We start from the raw sequence: 21045 nt of genomic DNA, 5'->3' as shown, positions 1-21045 counted from the left end.
TGAACAGTGTTAACCAGGTTGATGGAGACACAGATATGGTGCCTGCCTGCATCTGCTGGGAGAGGGGAGGGCTCAACAAAGGAGCAATATCTTCTGCCAGTGCTTCTGTCTGGGAAAATCTTCCCCTACAACCCTCGCCTTGAAGCCAGATAATTCATGTTCTCCCTGAATGTCCCTGGTGCTATTGAGCTGTTGCCCCAGTGCTGGAGCACAGATTCAGTGAGTCTCTCAGAGAGTAAATCCGTGTATGGGCCCTTTAAGAGGAGTGCCTGGTACTCCAGTAACCCTTTGTCTCACTCAGCCACAATCTCTGCTGGTTTTCACAGCCAGAAGTTATGGGGACTTATCTTCCCAGCACTGGAACCCTGGTCTCGAGAGCCTGGTGTGGTGCTGGGGCCCCTCAGTCCTCCTCAGGGGCAAGAACTATCCCTCCCAATTTTTAACTGCCAAACGTGGGTATGGGACCAGCCCTTTCCACATCTCCACCAAAGTGGCTTTTATATATCCATAGTTGTAGGACTTTTGTTCAGCTAGACTACAGGTGATTCTTGATCGTGGTTTTTCTGTATTTTAGTTGTAATTTTGATGTGGTTGTGAGAGGATACAAGCACATCATTTACTTACTTCACCGTCTTGATTGGAAAATCCTAATGTTACTATTTTTTTTTAATAATAGCCATCCTAATGAGTATGGAGCAGTATCTCATTATGGTTTTCATTAATACATTGGATTTTACATGTATTGAGGATAAATGAAAACACAGATGCTAAATCCTTTAATACCAAAAGTCTATTGTATTTTGTTAATTTTGGAAATATACCTATTGTCTGGAAATGCCATTTACAAGACTAACTGTAGAAATATGCAAAAATCCAGTATCTGATATTGTACAAGAAAATTATTAATTCTACTGTAAAATGTTAAATGAAATTAGGTAGAATTTCTTAAATTCATGTGTATTCAGATTGTAAGATACTTGCGACCGTTGATGAAAACTATATATTATGAAACATTTGTATGCTACAGAATGTAATCAAACTCTAAAAAGTCAAAATATTTGCAAAATATAATTCAGAGGTCTTTTTACTAGCAAATTTGAATAAAGGTAATTTATGGCCATTTTATTATAAGTAAACATTTCATAGAAATTGGAATCTTTTTGCTATAATGTAATGTTCAGGAATGAACTATTAAAAAGTTTGATAGAAAGACTGTTAAAAGCTAAGATATGTAGGTGACTTTAAGGAACATATATTAAGGAAAATCCTGGAGTAGAATTTGCTGTATAATTTTTTTTTTACTAAATCTATGTATGCATCTCTTTTCCTTCCTGTCTCCTTCCTTTATTTATTTATCCATTTATTATTCATTTCACTCATTAATTAAATTAATATAATTGAATACCAGCTGTATAACCGACACTGTGTCAGCTCTAGGACTTCAACTGAGGTTGAGATATAGTCCTTCTATCACAGAACTTATCTTCTTGAGGGACACAAACTAAACTACTGTGTAGTGTAAAAAGCACTTTTTTTAGGAGAGTTCTAGGATATTATGAGGGTATATGGGTGGATGTCTAATGCAGACTTGAGGACCATGTCAAGTAAAACTTTATGGAGGCAGCAATGTTGTTTAAACTGAGTCCTTACAGTGAGCATTAATCATATGGAGTGGTAATGAAGAATATTATAGATTTAGAGAATAATAGCATTAGGTTAAGTTCAGAAGCAAGATGGAATAAAGCTTGCTTACGGAACTGAAAAAGGTTCAGAATGGATGGACTGTGGAATGTTAAGGTGAGACTGATTAGAGATGAAACTGGAGAGATAAGTAGCAGATCATGTAAGGTGTTATAAGCCCAACTTACGACATTCAGATTTAATTCTAAAGGTAGTGGGAAGCTATTGAAAACAGGTGACATGATCAGACTTACTTTTTATTTAATTTATTTAATGTTAATCATATTTATTTTTGAATAGATAATACATTCATATGGTGAAGTTTAAAATGTCCAAAAAATATGCATTGAAAAGTCTTTGTCTAATCCCTGTCCCTCCATCACCTGTTTCCTCATATATGACTATATGTATATACATAGTCATATATGTATCCTTTTTTATTTTACCTAATTATTTTCTATCTCAGTGTCTTTCACACTTTTTCCACATGTATGTGTGTATCTGTAGGAAAAATTCTAGGAAGTCAAGTTGCTGGTCAGAGGGTTTGAACAGTTCAATAGATAATGCCAAATTGTTTCAACAGAGATTGTATCATCTCATTAGCACACTAGAAATGTATGATTTTGCTTGTTTTCCCACATCCTTACCATCATAGTTATTATTATCTTGACCTTTGCCAATCTGATAGGTAAAAATAATATTTTAGTATAGTTTTATTTTACATCTCACTTATGGGTGTGGTTAAACATTTGACATATGTTTAAAATCCAATTGTGATTTTTTTTATGTGAACAGTTTGTTTCCTTTGCACACTTAAAAATTGCATTGTTGGTTTTCTTATTTATAGAAACTTTTTATATATTAGGGAAATTAGCTCTGATATAAATTGCAATATATTTTTCCCAGTTTGTCATTTGAATTTTAATTGTGTTTTGTTTTTGTCACACAGACAATATTATTTTTAGTTGAATTTATTTTGTTTTCCTTTATGACTTTGAGATTTTTGAATCATAATTAGAAAGGTATTCTTTCTTCAAGGCTTTAAAATAATTTTCTCATGTTTTCCTCTAGAATGTTTATGGGTTTATTTCACATTTATATTTTTGATCCATTTAGATTTTGTCCCAGTATAAAGTGTGATGTATGGATTCAACTTTGTTTTTTTCCAGATGACTATGCATTTGTCTCACCATCATTTATTGAGTTTTTACTTGCTGATTTGAGATGATAGATGTCCTAAATTCACATACGTATTTGAGTTTATTGGTGGACGTTAAGTAATTTAATTTTTTGTCTTTTTATTTATTTGCCTCTTTTGAGATTTTATAATATGAATACGTTTTAATATTTGTAGCGCTTATCCCCCCACCTCATTTTCTCCTCATTTGCTCTTGTTTACAGAATTTTCCTGGCTTGTTTGTTTTTTATTTTCACATATAAATTTTAGGGTCAGTTTTAATGTCTGGTTAGAAAAAAATCCTATTGAAATTTTTATGACATTAAGTTAATTTATAAATTAAATTTGGGGAATATTGACATCTTTAAGATGTTGGTGATTCTACCCTAAAACGTGAATGTGACTTTCTATTTGTTCACATTTCTGTTGTCGTTCTGTAAAATTTTATTAAGTTTTTGCAAATTTCTTGTTAGGTTGCAGTATTTTTTTGAATTGAATCTCTTGAGTTTTCCAGGTAATAATTATGACTGCTGCAAATAGTAATAGCTTTACTTACATCTTTCCAATTTTTATATCTCTAATTTATTTCTCTTTTCTAATTGTATAGGCTGGAAAATACAATATGCTTTTAGTGAGAGTATCTATCCTGTCTTGTTCCTTCCTTAGAGGAAATGATTTCCTCATTAAGCATAATTCTGGAATTTGGGCTAAGTTGTTTTAATTCATTTCTTTTTTCTTCTTTTTTTTTGTATCGATGGAGGTATTCAATGTTATATATTTTTCTCTGGGCACTACAGAATTTCATTGGTTCTGGTACCTTGTGTTTTAATTGTCATGATATGAAATTTCATTATGATATCATTTCTTGAGATTTGTTTAAGTGTGTTTGTAATAGAGTTTTAAATTTCTATGTTGGAGTGGTATTGCTGGTAACTGTTTGTCTAACTCTATAAAAAAATGCCAAATTGCTTTTCAGAGTGGCTGTACTGTTTTGCATTTCCCACCAGCAATGTATGAGTTCCATTTGCTTCATATCCTTGCTGGTATTGATGTCATCAGGTTTTTGATTTTAGGAATACTAGTAGGTGTAAGGTAGTATCTTATCGAGGTTTTAATTTGCATTTCCCTAATGACTAATAATGTTGAGAATCTCCATATGCCATTTGACATCCATATGTATTCTTTGTTGAAGTGTGTATAGAATAAGTGTTTTTTCTGTCTTGAATATTTGATGTTAATTCACCAGTAATTCATCTAGGCCTGGAGTTTCCATTTGGGGAAGGTTTTTAGTAATAAAATTAGGTTCATTGTAATAGATAACAAGGATTTTCAAGATTTCTGTTTCTGCTTATGTCAATTTTGGCAAGTTATGTTTTCCAAGAAATTTGTCTTTTCATCCAAGTTGTCAGATTTATTGGTATGAAGTTATACTTGATATCAAATCATGTATCTGATAAGAAATTGATATCCAGAATATATTAAAAAACTCAAGAACAAAAAAAAATACCCAATTTTAAAATGAGCAAAGAACATGAATAGACATTTCTCCAAGGAAGATATACAAATGGCCAAAAAGCACATAAAAAGATCCTCAACATTACACAACATTACACATAATTAGGGAAATGCAAATCAAAACCACAATAAGATTATCACTCATACCTATCAGGATGGCTATTTAAAAAAAAAAAGAAAAACAAGTGATGACAAGGATGTGGAGAAATTGGAACCCTTGTGCATTGCTGGTGGGAATGGTACATGTGAGATAACAGAAAATATATATATTGGTCTCTGCCCCTGGTTCCTGGCACAGAGTTCCTAAAACCCTTCTATTTTCCTAAGAGATAAGAACACTAAGAGCATCTCTTGTTCTAATCGTTGTCTTCAACCCTGTCCCTGACACAGGGCTTCTAAAACTCTTGTACATTTCTAAGTGTTAAGAGCAGTAGGAACCTGGATGGCTCCTAGAAGAGTATGATCACCAGAAAGACCAAGCCATGATTTGAAGCTTGGAATTTTCACCAAGCGTATTCAAAGAACCAGCTTCTAGTTAATTTTCTTTACTGTGTATTTGCTCTATATTTTGTTAATATCTGCTCTTCATTATTTTCTTCCTTTTGGTTTACTTTGCTCTACTTTTTCTAACTCAAGAAAGTTGAAACTTAGGTTAGTGAACTTAGATTTTTTTCCTTTTCTAATATAAGCACTTAAAGCTGTAGGTTTCCTTCGAATCACTGCTTTAGTTGTGTTCCACATATTTTGATACATATTTTATATTTTTACTTTCATTCACTTTCAGATATTTCATTTTAACATATATATTATTTAGAAATATGCTATTTCGTTCTAAGATATTTGAGGTTTATCTTGATACTGTCTTGTAATTTATTTCTAACTTAAATCTGTTGGGGTATAAGAAGAATATACTCTGATTATTTCAGTCCTTTTAAATTTATCGAGCCTTGTTTTATGTTCCAGCATATGAGTTATTATTGTGACTGTATGTGTGTGCTCTTGTTATATCATTTTGTATATTCTTTTTGAATATGTATTATGTAATCGTTGGATACAGTGTTCTGTGAATGTCAGATCAAGTTGGTTGGTAGTATTGTTCAAAACTTCTGTGTCTTTAGATTTTTTATTTAATTGGTTTATCAATTGGTGGGTAGATTTTTTTTTTTTCGTTGAGTTTAGACTAGTGTTTAGTCTAAAGCTAATGTTCTCATTTACTCACACAAGATCTACCCAATACCCTGTCAAGAACTGTGACTAGTCTGAGCTTTTACCCTATTTGGAAGCTAGCAAGTTAGCAAGTTTAGATCTAAGATTTTATTAAAATAAGGATTTTATTGCTCCCTGCATAGCAGGAAGCATGTGCTTTCTGTTTACAGACTTTTCTTGTACTCCAAGTCCCATGGGGACAAGGCCAAGCAGCCTCATTGGATGCTGTGCGTGCAGATTTGATTCATAACTAAAGAACCCCAAACTTAGGAAACCCCAGTCTTTTAAGTGAGTTGCAAGCAGATTTGTTCAACCTCAACAGCAAACAAATCGGCCTTGGAGGGAGATACAGTCTCTATCTTCCATGTTATACAGATATCTTAGAAAATTTATTCTGGATCAAAAGTTGTCATTGTCTCTGCTCAAAGAGACTTGTGGTGAATTGTCTCCCAATTGCCCTGTAAATCATGAGGTTTTCTAGTCTGAATGTTGGAAACAGGCACTGTTCCTGGTCCTGCAGGAGCTCCAGGCACTGTTTCTTCTAGTCCTTTTCAGTTGTCCTTTTCCCGGCCGCGGGTAGTTCCTTCACACACTTTAGCTGATCATTACTTAAGGGAATTTCTCTAGTGTGACTACCTGCAGGTCTATAGTTCTCCCTCTGTGTAGCTCTTTTATCTCTGGTAGTCTGTCCTGTGAACTCTAATGGTTTTAGCCATCCCATATTCTCAGCTCTGTCTCCTCTCCTCTGGATTTCTTCTAGGCTCTGCCCAGATTCCTCCTTCCTGTGGTCTGGAAATTTTCCAGGCAGTTAGTGGGGGACAGTCATAGGGCTTACCTATAACTTTTTCATTGTCTTTTGTAGTCTTAATGTCCACTGTCTTGAAAGCTGTTGTCCCTCTTACTCCATCTTGGTTGGAAGTGGAGTTGGAAGTCTATCACTGCTTTGAACATTTTCTCTTTATCATTGTTTTTCAGCAGTTTGATTATGGATATTCTTTAATGTAGTCTCCTCATCCTCCTTTATCTCCTCCTCCTTCTCCTCCTTTTATTACATTGTTTTCAAGTTCATTAATCAATATCTAATCTGTTAACCCAATCTAATGTAGTTTTCATTTCTACATTGTAGTTTTTATCTCTAGATACTCAATCTGGTCTTTTTTATAGTTTCCATGGCTTTTCTTAACATGCTCATTTTTTCTTTACATTTTTGAACATATGAATATGGTTATGATAAGTGCTTTAATACCCTTTTCTAATCTTTCTAAATGGGCTGCAAGTAAATCTACTCCTTTTCCTACTAATTGTGTCATTTGTGTCATTCATTCCCGTGTGTTTCCATTGAGTGATTTTTCCTTTATAATGTACTGAATTTTTCTGCTTTCTATTCCTGTTAATTTTTTTTTTTTTGTAAGGTATTTCAATTTTAGCTTGTTAAGTACTGGATATTTTCACATTCCTGTACGTATTCTTGAACTTTGTTTTTGGACATAGTTAACTTTGAAACTGGTTGACCTTTTTGAGATTTCCTTTAAGCTTTTTTAGTTAAGACCAGAGCAGACTTTAGTCTAGAGCTGTTTTTTTTCCCAATTACTGAGGCAAATACTCTTCTGCGTCGTCTGTTTGATGCCCTGTGAATTACCTTTCCATTATGGCCAGATGGAGCACTAAATGTTCCTAGTTCTGTGTGAGCTCTGGGGATTGTTCTCTCTGACCATTTCATCTGGTTATTTCCCTGATATTAGGTAGTTTCATCACGTGTATGTGCTGTTCACTGCTCAGCTGGAGACTTAACCCTGTGCAACTTTCAAGATCTCTTTGTCTATTCAGTTCTCTTCTCTCTGGTATCCTGCCCTGCAAACTGTAGCTACTTGGCTTTTGCAGACACCCAGCTCTATTCTTCAACTCAGAGAGGCTGTTGGATTCTGAATGAGTTTTATTCCATGTGTTACTGCCTGGAAACTTTCTCAAAGCAGTAATCTAGAGAAATCATTTGTTTCTCCTTTTTTAGGGACCACTGTTCTGCATTGCTTGACATCCATCCAAGGTCTGAAAGCCTTGTAAGAAATTTTCTTCTTTAGACATCTGGGTTGTGGCGTGACTTAGGGGGCAACAGGGGTGCTGCTCAGCCAATGGGTAGCGGTGAGCAACAGGCGCATGAAGGTGATCCTGGAAAATGGCAGCTGAGCTGGCTGAGAGGAGTGCCAGTCCCTGAGGATTCTGAGAGTATGGACCTCGGGATAGGGGCTGAGAGGAGTGGGGAAGCTGGGTTCTCCCTAAAGAATTTGTCCCAGGGCCAACCTGGCCCGTAGTGAGGCAACAGCTTCAGATTAGGAAGATTCTAGATAAATTACACAGCCGGTACCATACAGAGCCAGGATTCAAACCCAGTTGTTAGAACAAGGATATTATGTTCTGTTCCCATCTTGCCAATGCTGAAACTGAAGCTTAGAAAAGTAAAGTGATTCAAGGTAGAGAATCACTGATAATGGCAAAAGTAGGTGAGCTTGTGAATCAATATGAAGAGGATAAAATAGTCTTTTAACCCATTTCTCATTTAGAAAAAAATGCAGCTCACTGCCAGCATTAATTTTATTTTACATAAACACGCTCTTTGAGGCTGAAGCAAATCTGACTGGTTTTCAATGTGAAAATAAAATATAAAAACTGTTTTGGAGTTATTTCTAAATAGAACTTATCTCTAATCCTAATGTAACAAATGTATACATATATCGGATTCATCAAATGAATTTCGGCTAATAACTCTTTGAGAATGATGTTAACATCATGCGTAGGAATGCTATGCGTTTTCTAGGATTTGACATTTTCAGCGATAGAGAATTAACTATATTTTGTAAGTGGACATACCACTACTAAAAACAGAATGCTATAAATAGAATGATGTCGTTTGTTCCCAAAGACTATCGATATACTGCAGCGATGCGAAAATAATAATTAAAGCAAGATATTTTGTGACAGACTTTGGGGGTAAGACGAGGACTGTATCCACAAATTATTTCAAACGCTGTAGCCGCAAGTGCTGCCAGCGAATATTCTCTGGGCAAATGGGAAATGAGTTAAGGAAACTGGCCCACAGAAAGGATGGCCTTCTTGGACAAATCTAACTATCATTTTAGCTCATATTCTATAGTCACATGTGACCGGTGATGACATAGGAATGTGTGAGATTGTTCTCATTCATCATGATGTTGACTTAGAGAAGGTTCATCTTCATTTGATGACTGGAGACAGTGGGTCAGAAATTCAGGGAAGCAGTGGTGAGACTCAGGGCTATGTATATGCCCATTCAGTTGATATTACCTCTGGGGTGTTGGTATTAGAAGATGCTCAAATATAGCTCAAAATTTGGAGTTACTCTGAAAGGAGACAAAACTAGATCAAATGCAAAAATATTCAGTGGAAAGAAAGAAATTCTAAGCAATCAGCGGAGGAATTAAAAGCACTGTTTGAAAAAAAAGTGCCTCAGAGAACCCTCCAAGTTCTGGAATGCGGTCAATATTACCTGTATGCCTGGAGCAGTGCGCTCTGCAGCTCAGTAACCCTTTTAACAAGTGTTCCAAATTTGATAGCAAGAGTCATGTAGGCACAACAGCAACCAAGAAGATTGACATCTACCACCCCTTACACTTGAGCCAAGACAGATTGCTGCCAATGACTGTGGTGACAATGGCCAGTGCCAGGCTGCAGGACCCAATTGGGCTCATCTGTTGGCACTACACAGTTGAAGGACAAGAGCTGAAGATCAAATAATCCTTCCCTTTTTTGGCTGCCCTAGTTTCTGGCTGTTTCTTGGCCACTCATGCTGCATTCTGGGCCTAGACAGGCTTTTTAGGCATTGGCGTGGGAACCAGATGTCCACAGTGATCCAAGTCAGGTTTCTCACCAGATCTTAGGCCTTTGTATCTAAGGCTTATCTCAGAAAATCTGCTTGTAAATAGACTGATAAATTTGAGAATCTAGACACGAGGAAATGCATTTTAGCAGTTTCCAAACCCTTTCATGATGCTTACTGATAAAAATGGCATGGGAGTTAGTGGGAGGGAACTAATGTTTATTGAGCACCTACCATCATTTGGGCACCATGCTGGGCATTTTGTACCTGATTTCTCATTGAATTCTCCCAGCTCCCTGTGAGGTGAGCCTTATGATCCTCATTCTGTATAGGAAGAAACTCTGAGTCAGAGTTGTTACTTGCTAAAGATTACACCAGTGGGAGATGGCAGAGTCAGGATTTGATTCCTGGTCTGTTTGATGCCAAGGTTTTTGCATTATTTCCTTTGGTCTGAATTAGTTTTCCTTGTTATCAGTCAGTGGCTCAATTTTTCTCTCAATCACTAGGCTCTCTTCCTCATTAAACAGTTATTTTAAAAATGTAGTGCTTGAAAGTAGAGTCTCTGTACTTATATATCATAACTTGAACTTAAAAGTGCTTTGCTGCATTGGTTCGCCTGTACTTAAATTTCTTTTTTTTTTTTTAATTATTTATTATTTTTTATGGCGACATTGAAATCCAATAAGTTTCAGCTGTACACTTTAACAGTAAGGCATACATATGTTTATGCTGTGTGTTCATCTCCCACAGTTAGATTTCTTTCCGTCACCACATATTTGATCCCCTTTACCCTGTCAACCTCCTCCCTTCCTTACACTCTGATAACCACCTTAAATTTTTTATCTGAAAGGCATCTTCTAGTTTTCTGTGCTCTTCCCAGCAACAGTGTTTGAGAATCAGCAAAATGTAGTAGATGCCTTCATTTTGGAAATTCATGTTCACGCAGACTTTCTTTTTTGACATTTTCAAGGTTATAATGATCCAGTCTACTGTCAGATGTTTTGTTTTGTTTTTCTTTAGGTACATTAAATATGCACTTTAAATTAAAAAAAAAATTTTCTTTAAATTTCAGATTAAAGGTACTCCATCCAAAAGCAGAACTTGGCTATTGTTTTTATGATTATTATAGTTGTATTATAGCAAAACTTTGTTTATTTTATAGTTACTTTTTTCTTTCTTAATAATTCAGGCTATATTTTATAAAATCAAAGGTATGTTTATTTTAAAATTAAATCACTAGAAAATTTGAGATTAAATCTTTTTAAAACTTGATTCTCTTTACAAATTAGAAATTATCCTTTCTTCTAGAAACATATAATCAGATTCATTTTATAACTTTTTAAGGATGCATTGTCTTATATATTGTTTGGTGATTTAATTTTCAGTGTATTTATGAAGTTTGTTTGACTCCCCAATTAGGAAACAGCAGTTTTAAAGTATACTCACACATTCTTTCATTGTAGTATAAAATTATTTTCTTGTAAGCCTTAGGAATGTTGATTTCAATCCTTAAGCTCAACTATTCAAAACATAGTAGGAATTTCATTATTTAGAAAGTTGTTTTAATGTCAGTGACCTTTTAATGTACTTTTAAAAATTCTCTTACAGATCAGGGGGCTGATTTTGGATGGATCTTCACAGTTAATCCAAGAAGGTTTTAAAAGTGGCTTTCTTCATCCACTTTCTGAAAAATGGGACACAAGTAGCGATCCCATTCCTTTACCACTTGATACCTGCAATTTGTCAAAATTATGTGAAATGGCAAAGCATTTGCCTTCTCTGAATGAAATGGAACTTCCAGCATTACAATTGATAGAAGATAATGTGTCTATTACAGAGCAGAATTTATTTTCACAAGTTGTTGAAAACAACTCTAGCTTTACAAAAATGATTACTTTAATGGGACAGAAATATCTGCTGCCACCAAAAAGCAGTTTTCTTTTGTCTGACATTTCTTGTATGCACCCACTTCTGAATTGTAAGTAATTATTATGTTTATTATTAGAAAAATAATTTTTCTGCAGCTTCAAAAGTCAAGATTTAGTCTGAATATTGAATGAGGGCAAACATTTTATGAGGATAGGGTAAACACTTAATTTTCTCAGTGTAATTTTGCTTTTAAATTCAATTTTAAAGTGCAAACTTTTGCTTTTTAAAAAATTTTAAATTCTTATTATGAACAAAGGGTCAAAAACTAACTGGTCCTCAAGAGAGCAAATATAGTTACTGTTTTGTGCTTAGGAATTCAAGATACAATTGGATTTGACCAAATAACTTTTTTTCATAGCAAATTAGAAAAAAACCATCCCTAGCCTTTTACATTACATTTTAAGCTAATGTTCAAGATTATTGTCTAAAATTTCTTGAAATATTTTCCTGTAATAAAGTTAAGAAACCTAAATATTGAAGTCCAGGGTAACACAGACCTGAATTTGAATTTAGATTCTGAAGCTTACTGACTGTGAGCCTTTGGGCACTTCACAAAACTGAACTTCAGGTTTTTAACCTATAAAATGAATATAATACCTACTTCTGAGGGCCATTTTGAGGATTAAATGAGATAATCTGCATCAGGAGTTTAGTTCAGCGATTTATATGTTTACAATTTATAATATTCTAAGGGATGAGGTAGATAAAGGGCATTGATCAAGTTGAATTTAATCTGCTGTTTATTATTATTTGGACATTTTATTCAAAATTTGAAGTTATTAAAAAATAGCTCATTAATTAAAAGCTCCTTTTAATTGCTGTCAACCATCTTACACATGAGTGGTTATTCATGTTACAGTATCAAAAATTCTTCAGGATAAATGACAGGATAACAAATTAATGAGAAAATCATGCTATGTTTGAATATTTTTTTCCTCATTCTTTTTGACCTTTGTTACTCTGATAGTTTTAAAACTGTTACTTCCTCATTAATTTGCTTTCTTTTAATTACTGATGAGATTATACACTTAGAAAAATATACCTTTGTTTATAAAAGAGGGAGAAGGGACAGCTCTTCCTTACAGTAAAATTCCAATTAATAAATGTGGATGGAATGATGGACCTAGAAAATTTTCATTTGGCAAACACCATAGTATTTGTATGTCAAAATGGTGGGCGAAAAGATGAGACACAAGATATTTGCACAGTCAGTACCTAACCCAACAAGATACCTATTAATTACAAAGGGAAAACTAGAGCAACCGAATAGACACTTTATCCAAGTGGTCAAAGGTATCACAAATAATGAGATATCCTATATTTTCTGATATGTCGTTCTGATAAGGACATGGCATAAATTCAGTGGTACTCTTGCCAAAACTAATAACCTAAATTTAATCATGAGGAAACACCAAATCCAACCTGAGGGACATATTAAATAACTGGCCAGTGTCCTTCAAAAGTGTCAAGGTCATAAAAGACAAAAACTGAGGAACTTTCCTAGATGAGATTTAGGAGACATGGTGATTAAATGTAATGTGTGATCCTGATTTGGATCTTGGATCAGAAAAAAGGACACTAGTAGACAATTGGGGAAATTTTATTATGGAAAATATGTCAGTTTTAAGACTTAAAGTTTATTTCACATGTAAAGTTAAAAAAAGCAAAAAACTGAAGTTCAAAAGGACCGTATTAATATTGCTGTAAAGACTTATAGGGCATTTTACAAATCACTGGTGTCCAGCTAAGTGAGCCGAAGTTATTTTCAGGGAGTCTCTGTAAAAATAGTAGTAGGTAAAGTCATGTTGAAATCCAAATGTTACTAAATTATAGGAGAAATATCTTAATTTTTTAAGATAAACTATTCAGTTTGAATAAATGCCACAAACCTTCTGTCCATTCCATTATATTTGTGTATGTATTGAATGCACTTCAGTTTTGAAGAACATGCTTAGTTTTAAAGTGATCGTATACACAGTTAGATTCTGAAGTTATGTCTTTGTTTTCAGATAAGAAAACATATGATGTAATTGTGATAGATCCACCATGGCAGAACAAATCAGTTAAAAGAAGCAATAGGTAAGTATAAGTAAATTATCTATTAGATATGCTTTCTAAAAGCTATTGTCCTTTGTACATTCTAGTTACATATGCTAAAAGCATTACTTTATGATAGGTTGTCAAACTACTAAAACACTTTAGTTTTAAAATTTTATTTAACTAAATAATTCTCTTGAACTAGAACTATATATAGGTGTAAGAATGTTACAAGTAATATACTTATTAATAGCTAAGATTACTGACTGAACCAGTTCAGGGATGTTTCTGTAACAGCAAAGGCAACATTTTTGACTTCTTTGATATCAAATTCTAAAGTGTAGAAATATATGCCAAAATGTAATTTTCCTTAATAATCTGACCTTTGCCCTTAGCTTCTGGGAGGTAATCTATGTCATACCTGATAGGATTGTCCTTGTGTATGTGTATGTGTGTGTGTGGGTGGGGAGGATAGGAGAATGGGCATCATTTGTTTAAAAGACTATTTGTTCTCCACTGCTTATTATTATTTTAGTTTTGTTAAATTCAAAAGAATCAGTGAGGCCAGTTCTGTAATATTCTTTGATAATGTGCTCCAGTTTTCTCCAAGAATTTTTTAAAAAAAATCTAGCTTAAATTTCACTTGCTTTTCCTTTTAATGAAAATTAATAGTTTTTCACATCTTATTTTGGAATACTCTATAGAAATTTTAAAAAAGTAAACAAGTGCTTGATCTTGTTAGCAACATTTTGGGGACAAATTTTTATAATCTTGAATAATAGACTCCTTCATTTAAAGTATTTTATGATAGTTTTACACAGCACATTTTGAAAGTTTTGGTTTTCTTTCCCATTTATTTTGTAGGTGTATATTTATGAGCTCCTCATTGTAATGATTTACTATATTGCTTCTTTCCTTCAACTTTTGATTAAAAAAATTGTGAACTTTGAGAAAAATTGGAAGAATAGTATTTGAATATCAAAATATCTTTCCCCTAGAATTGCCAGTTATTAATATTTTACCACATTTGTATGTATTTTCTCTCCATTTTTCTGCTTTTTTAATCTGATGTTGCAGACATGATAATTTCACCCACAAATTCTTTAGCAGACATCTCCTGAAAACAAAGACATTCTCCTATATAACTACGATAATGTTATCACCCCCAATAAAGTTAATATTGGCAACAATATTATCAAATATATATTACATGTTCAGATTTCTCCAATTATCCTCAAACTATCCTGTATGGCTTTATTTTTTGTTTTTGCTGTTTAGACTCAAGGTCTAATCAAGGATCACTCATTACTTTTGGTCTTTATTTTTCTTTAGTTCCTTTAATGTAGTCATTTCTATTTTCAGAATATTGACTCTTTTTTAAGAGTCCAAGCCCCTTGTTTGTAGATATTCCATAATTTGGATTTGTCTGATTATTTATTCACGATTGGATTCAGGTTAAACATATTCGGGAAGAATGCTACATAGGTGATATTGCATATTTTCTATTGCAACACTTAAAGATGTGTATTTTGGGATTTGCTTTGTGGTCTCCAGATTAGAACTAGAAAACGAAGTATAACTATTTCATCCTTCTCCTCTACAATCAACCTAATTAAATAAAATTAAAATAAAATTAAGGCAGTCAAGAAATCTGCAATTATTGGGACCATCAAACTTCAAATTTTTGAGCTGATATTCTTCATACTGTGGCAAACTTAATTTTTAAAATTCATCACTTTAATTACAAAATATGCTAGTCTACTAGAAGAACACTGGTCTAGATGGCAGGACACTCGGGTACATGAGATCAGAATTGTTTTACTCATTTGTTTATTTAAGAAATATTTATTGATCACTTCCTGACATCATACAATTGCCCTGTGTTAGAGCTGGATTCCAGTGTTTATTGCATTTGGCCATTTTGATGTTATTTACTTTTCCCAGAGCAGTTATAATAGTATTAGCCTCATTGTAGTCCATTGAGGAATAAAGTAGAGAAAGTAGAAAGGCTAAATGCATACCAGTTCTTAACTATAGACAGAAGGAGACCAAATTGAAGGAATTTCTCTCCTTTTCTTTTCCCTTCTCTTTTTTCTGTTTATTCTCTCCTCTTTCTTTAAAATTGGATACTATAAGCATATTTATAGGTTGATGGGAAGGAACTACTAGAGAGGTTGAAAGTACAGAAAGAGGACAGTAATAGTATTACAAGATACTAGAAGATGGGAATTTTTAATTTATTTTTTATAATTTTTTTAAATTCATTTTTTATGGTGATATTGGTTAATGAAATCAGATAAGTTTCAGCTGTACACTGCAACAGTAAGGCATATATATGTTAACACTGTGTGTTCATCTCCCATAGTTAGATTTCTTTCAGTCACACATATTTGACCCCTTTCACCCCATCTACTTCCCCCTCCCCTCTCCCTGCTACCCTCTGGTAACCACTAGTCTATTGTCCATGACGATGAGTCTCTGTTTGTTTGTTCTGTTCATTTGTTGTTTTTAGGTTTGTCTCCCACATATAAGTGATATCATGTGATTTTCAACTTTTTCTATTTGGCTTATTTCACTTAGCATGATTATCTTGAATCCCTCCATTTGTCTCAAATGGCAGTATTTCATCTCTTCTTATAGCTGCGTAATATTCCATAGTATATATGTACCATAGCTTTATCCAATTATCAACACTTCGGTTGCTTCCATGTCTTGGTCACTGTGAATAATGCTGCTATAAACATTGGTGTGAAAATATCTTTTCGGATATGGGTTTTCAGGTTTTGGGGGGTAAATACCCAGTAGAGAGATTGCTGGGTCATATGCTTGATCAATTCTTAGTTTTTTGAGGAACCTCCATACTGCTTCCCATAGTGGCTGTACCAATTTGCAGCCCCACCAGCAGTGTATGAGGGTTTCCTTTTCTCCGCATCCTCTCCAACATTTGTTATTACTTGTCCTGTTGATTATAGCTATTCTAACAGGTGTGAGAGGTATCTCATTGTGGTTTTGATTTGCATTTCTGTAATAGCTAGGAATGTTGAGCATCTTTTCATATATTTGTTGGCCATTTGTATGTCCTCTAGGGAGAAGTGTCTGTTCAAGTGCCCATTTTTGATTGGATTGTTTGTTTTTTTTTGTTGTTATTGAGTTGCAGTGTGTTGTTAATCTCCAGAAGTTCTGTTCTTTTTAAGGGTTTCGATCTCCTTACTAAAGAACTCATTCTGCTCATCTAGTTGTTTTTTTCAATTCCTGAAATTGTTGATATGAATCATTTTGGATCTCACTGAGTTTTTTCAGAAGTATCATCCTGAATTCTCTGTCATTTAAGTCACATATTTCTATGTCTGTAAGCTTATTTTCTGGAGATTTTTAACTTTCTTTCTGAGATGCTTAGTTTGCTTGGTTGTTCATCGTGTTTAATGGACTATTTCTCTGCCTTCTTTCCAGAAAGAAGATTTATTATATAAAAGTCTTTCTTTAGCCTGTTGCAAAGAAGGCATTTTTCTTTTGGTTTCCAGTAGGTGGCGTCTAAGCCTCTTAGATCCCTGCTTTGTATAGAGCCTTAATAATGCCTTTTTTTTCTTATAGATGTTTAATCATGCTCGCTACCCTCAGTCTCAGTCCCTGTCAGTGTTAGCAACAGTTTCAGTAGCATTTGCTTATATTCCCCTGAGCTCCATGGTGTTAGGTCTCGGAGGATACGGGGGGAGGGGCCCTCTGGGTTGGGGATTGAGGCTTGTGGCTCAGCCTTGGTTTTGCAACTGCGGCTGGTAAAAATCAACTGTTGTTTCTCTGCCGTCCCCGCTTTTCTGCTGTCCTGCTTTTCTGCCTTCTGCCCTGATGACTGGGCACTGCTGCCGGCCACGTGGAGCTCACAGCTCTCCCAGACAAGGCTCTTCAGGGAACTTGCTGTACCTTCTCCCCTCCCAGCTTCTACAAGGAGCTCTGGCTGTGAGAGGCAGCTTCCTTGTTTCTCCCAGTCCAACGCCTGACACCTGGGGTTCTGACCTGTGGTAGCTCTTATGTGCAGATCAGACGTGCTGGTGTGTAGTTTGGGTGTTTTTTGTTGAGTTTTAGATGTTCAGCTTATTGTTATTTCACGGAGAGAGATTTGGGGACATGTCTCACTCTGCCATGTTTCTCCAGACTTCATGTATACGATTTAAATAGGTGAAGCCATGCCATTTCCTTTAAAAAGAAATACTTAGAAATATATAAGGGAAGGTGTTATAAGGAGGGAGGAGAAGTTAGGTAGTTGAAAGAGTCTGGTGGTCTTTCTGCCAAAAGTGGGAGTCTGGGCAAGGGACTTGAAAAGAGATGGCAGTTTGTAGTAGTTGACCAAGGATAAGTAAAAGAATTAAGTAGTTTTGAGAGTCTGAGATGGATTTCATTGATCTAGTTATTCAGTTCTGCATTTTTCTACGCTTGATTTTCCCCTTATGAAGGAGTTGAATTGCACTGAATTTAAGATTGGAGGTTTGTAATTGCTGTGGAGTGAAGGGTAAAAGTGGGGTGGGAATTGAGGGTGCTAGTGAGAGGGCAATGAAGTGATTGGTAGTCTGTTAGGAAGAGGAGCAAGTGCAGGCAGGAAGAAGCTGATAGAAACTCAGTAAAGTGGTGGAATGGGGCACTGACTGGTGCTCCAATAAGGTCAAAAAATAGGTGAGGGACAGGAGCTTATGATCAGAAATCAATGTTCATGGTTTCAGAGATGGAGCAAATGTAAGTGATGACAAGGTCTAAGTTATGGTCAATGCAATGGATTATTGAATTGGGGTCAGTGCAATTGTACTTATTTAAGGGAAGAATAGTTGAAGTACGCACGTGATATAGACTATGCTTTGAGATTGCCCAGGATAATGGCAAAATTTGTGTTGGTAATAGAAGGATCTCGGAGTTTAAGTATTCATTGAATATGGAGAGTGAAGATTAAATGGTTTCAGTAAGAAACATTAGAGGCTAGCATCGCTGGATAGCATACCTCTCAAAGAGAGGGGATTTTATGTAAAGGTAAATGAGTTATATTCTGGAAGCAGTAATAGGGGAGCTGGGAGAATGTTGACCTCTCCTTTCCCTGTTGTGGATTGGGTGTTAGAGAAAGGGCCACATTCATTTTATTGGATATTGTAGAGCAAGTAATGCTCTACAATAGCAGGAGAAACTAGACTTCATACTCTTAATGGCCAGGAAGTACAAGGCTAGAATTTTTATTTTATTTTATCTTATTTTTTTTTTTTTTGTAATGAAAGCATGAAGTTTTCAGAGAGCCCAGTGGAATATATTGGAAATGAAGAAAGAAACAGGATGATAGATTGAGGGTTGAAAATATAGTGGAATATTTAGATAGTAGTGTCAAGACTCACTGTGACAGGGTCCCTGTGTAATGTACAGATTATGGAAACCGAACAATAATGTTTGCTTAATTTCTAATGGGAAAAAGAATATTATAAATATTAGTAAAATTATTGAAAGGTAATGAATTTAGAAGTGGTAAAGATATAACCTGATAATTTTAAACTAGTAAAAATGAAAAATGGGCTATTTCTGATTTGCATGTAATAATGTGTCCACTGGGTGTCGCTGTGGCTTCATATTTAGTTATATAAATAAATATAGGAGCTTTGTGTTTGTAGAGTCAGTGTTATACAGATCTTCTCCCTGCTTATTTTTCTTCTTTGCAGCAAATTTTACTAATATCTTTCCTGTTTGTTTTTAGGTACAGTTATTTATCACCACTGCAAATAAAGCAGATACCTGTCCCTAAACTGGCTGCTCCAAACTGTCTCGTTATTACTTGGGTGACCAATAGACAGAAGCACCTACGTTTTGTAAAGGAAGAACTTTATCCTTCGTGGTCTGTGGAGATAGTTGCTGAATGGCACTGGGTAAAAGTAAGTTCAGAAGTTAACTTATTTGTTAATATAGTTTTACATGTAATCACACAAAGTTAGCATCTACTTTTTAATGCTTAACATGTCATTGTTCTACTACTTCAACATGGTCTAATTAAAACTTTTACTTTGCTGCTAAATACTTTCGTCTTCTTATTTTCAAGGCTTTATACCTGTTTGTTTTGTGTCTTTTTTGTGGTAGAGTCCAAAACTGTTGGCCTTAATAAATCACTCAGGGAGATATGAGGATGATATTTTCAAAAGCTCTGATGTCTGTAGTTTAAAAAACAACAAACAAAAACTTTGGGAAATCTGTCCACCAGTAAACATAGCATCAGTCTTACCCTTCATCGTCTTCTTTACACATCCACAATTTCAGTCACCCTTTGTGACTTCTTTCTTTTTTTTCTTATGGTGCTGGGGGTGGGAGGGAGAATAGCAAAGTGACCCAATGTGAAAGAGGTGGGAAGATGCTAGAACCAAGAACCTTTCATACTTTAAATCTTAACTTAGGTCCTTCAGTGCTTTATGCGCTGCTCTGCCAACTTTTGAAAGAAATGATTCCAATTTTCCAGTTGGTTGAATGATCTTTAATATCTCTACTTGCTATAAGAATACGAAAAAATACAGAAAAATAAAGCATCAGTCAGAGTTCACTGGACATCTTTTTAAAGATACATTGTCTACTTAGAGGAATTCCACAAAAGCCCTCCTAAATTTTAAAAAGATAAGCCAGATTATTATCAATTGAATGTTTAATATTTATATAGCTGGTATATTCATTATAAACAAAGGAGAGTTCTGTTTTTATGTGCTTTGTATTTTGTAGTCTGCTGGAATATCTTGTAAAAGCTGTGTATATTATTTATTTACACCTATTTTATGGGACTTAGAAAGAAGATATGAATATTCTGATAATGAAAATATGTATCTCCCTGGTTAATTAATGAATCGATAGTGTTATAAATTGTGTTTTGAATTTGATTAGGTTAAGTGAATCTTTGAGAGTCTGATTACTCCAGGGTGAAATGATAAAATTGAATTTCTGGATATATAATGCCAAGGGATTCGCCTATTTTCTATCTCATCAATCCCTGAGCTTCTTTCATTATTAATTTTAGCTCTGACAGTATTTAATGACACCGTTTTATATAAATAAAGGAAAATGTTATAACCTACTTAGTCACATTGCCAGTAATCATTAAGTATTATTTGAATGAATGAATAAATGGGTTAATGATGGCATAGTTACCAGGAATAAATGTTAATGAAAAGAAGAGATTTTTGTATACAAGATGATAAAATGATGCTTAAAATATTTTTTAGTCCCTTAGAGCTGCGCTGTCAAATATTATGGTAGTTACTATATGGTTAGTCCAAATTGTGATGTGGTGTTAAATGTAAAATATATAGAGGATTTCAGAGACTTAGTATGAAAGAAAGAATATAACATATCTCAATAACTTTTTTGAATTGATTACCTATTGAAATGATAATTTGGTTTATCATTTAATTTAATTGAAGATATAATTAAAATTAATTTCACCACATTCTTTTTACTTCTGTTAAATGTTGCTACTAGAAAATTGAAATTACATATGTGACTTACATTTGTAGCTCACATTATATTTTTATTGGACAGCAGTAGCCTAGAGGTTTAATAATTTCATTTTCTTTTGTGGTAACTGTATAGTGATAGGGGGAAAAAATCCTTTTCTGGATATTTACAGAGATGTATGGTTTCTCTCTTTTTTTTT

At 34.3% G+C, this 21045-nt stretch overlaps 1 protein-coding gene and 1 pseudogene across 6 annotated transcripts in view; both read left to right on the top strand.

The window, feature by feature from the left end:
* The window catches only part of METTL4 (methyltransferase like 4), a 40090-nt gene that overhangs the window by 11994 nt on the left and 7051 nt on the right, over window positions 1-21045 (top strand). For all 6 annotated transcript variants that reach the window (XM_023530836.1, XM_011360474.2, XM_011360476.2 and 3 more), the window contains 3 exons: window positions 11037-11406; window positions 13367-13436; window positions 19114-19288. In XM_023530836.1, coding sequence (XP_023386604.1) covers window positions 11037-11406; window positions 13367-13436; window positions 19114-19288 — 615 coding nt within the window. The remainder of the gene's footprint in view (window positions 1-11036; window positions 11407-13366; window positions 13437-19113; window positions 19289-21045) is intronic.
* On the top strand, window positions 8487-9958 carry LOC111739864 (annotated as a pseudogene).

Source organism: Pteropus vampyrus, unplaced genomic scaffold, assembly GCF_000151845.1.
Source record: "Pteropus vampyrus isolate Shadow unplaced genomic scaffold, Pvam_2.0 Scaffold55, whole genome shotgun sequence".
NCBI lineage: Eukaryota > Metazoa > Chordata > Mammalia > Chiroptera > Pteropodidae > Pteropus > Pteropus vampyrus.
The sequence above is the reverse complement of the archived record's forward strand: the minus strand, read 5'-3'. Positions and strand labels throughout refer to the sequence as shown.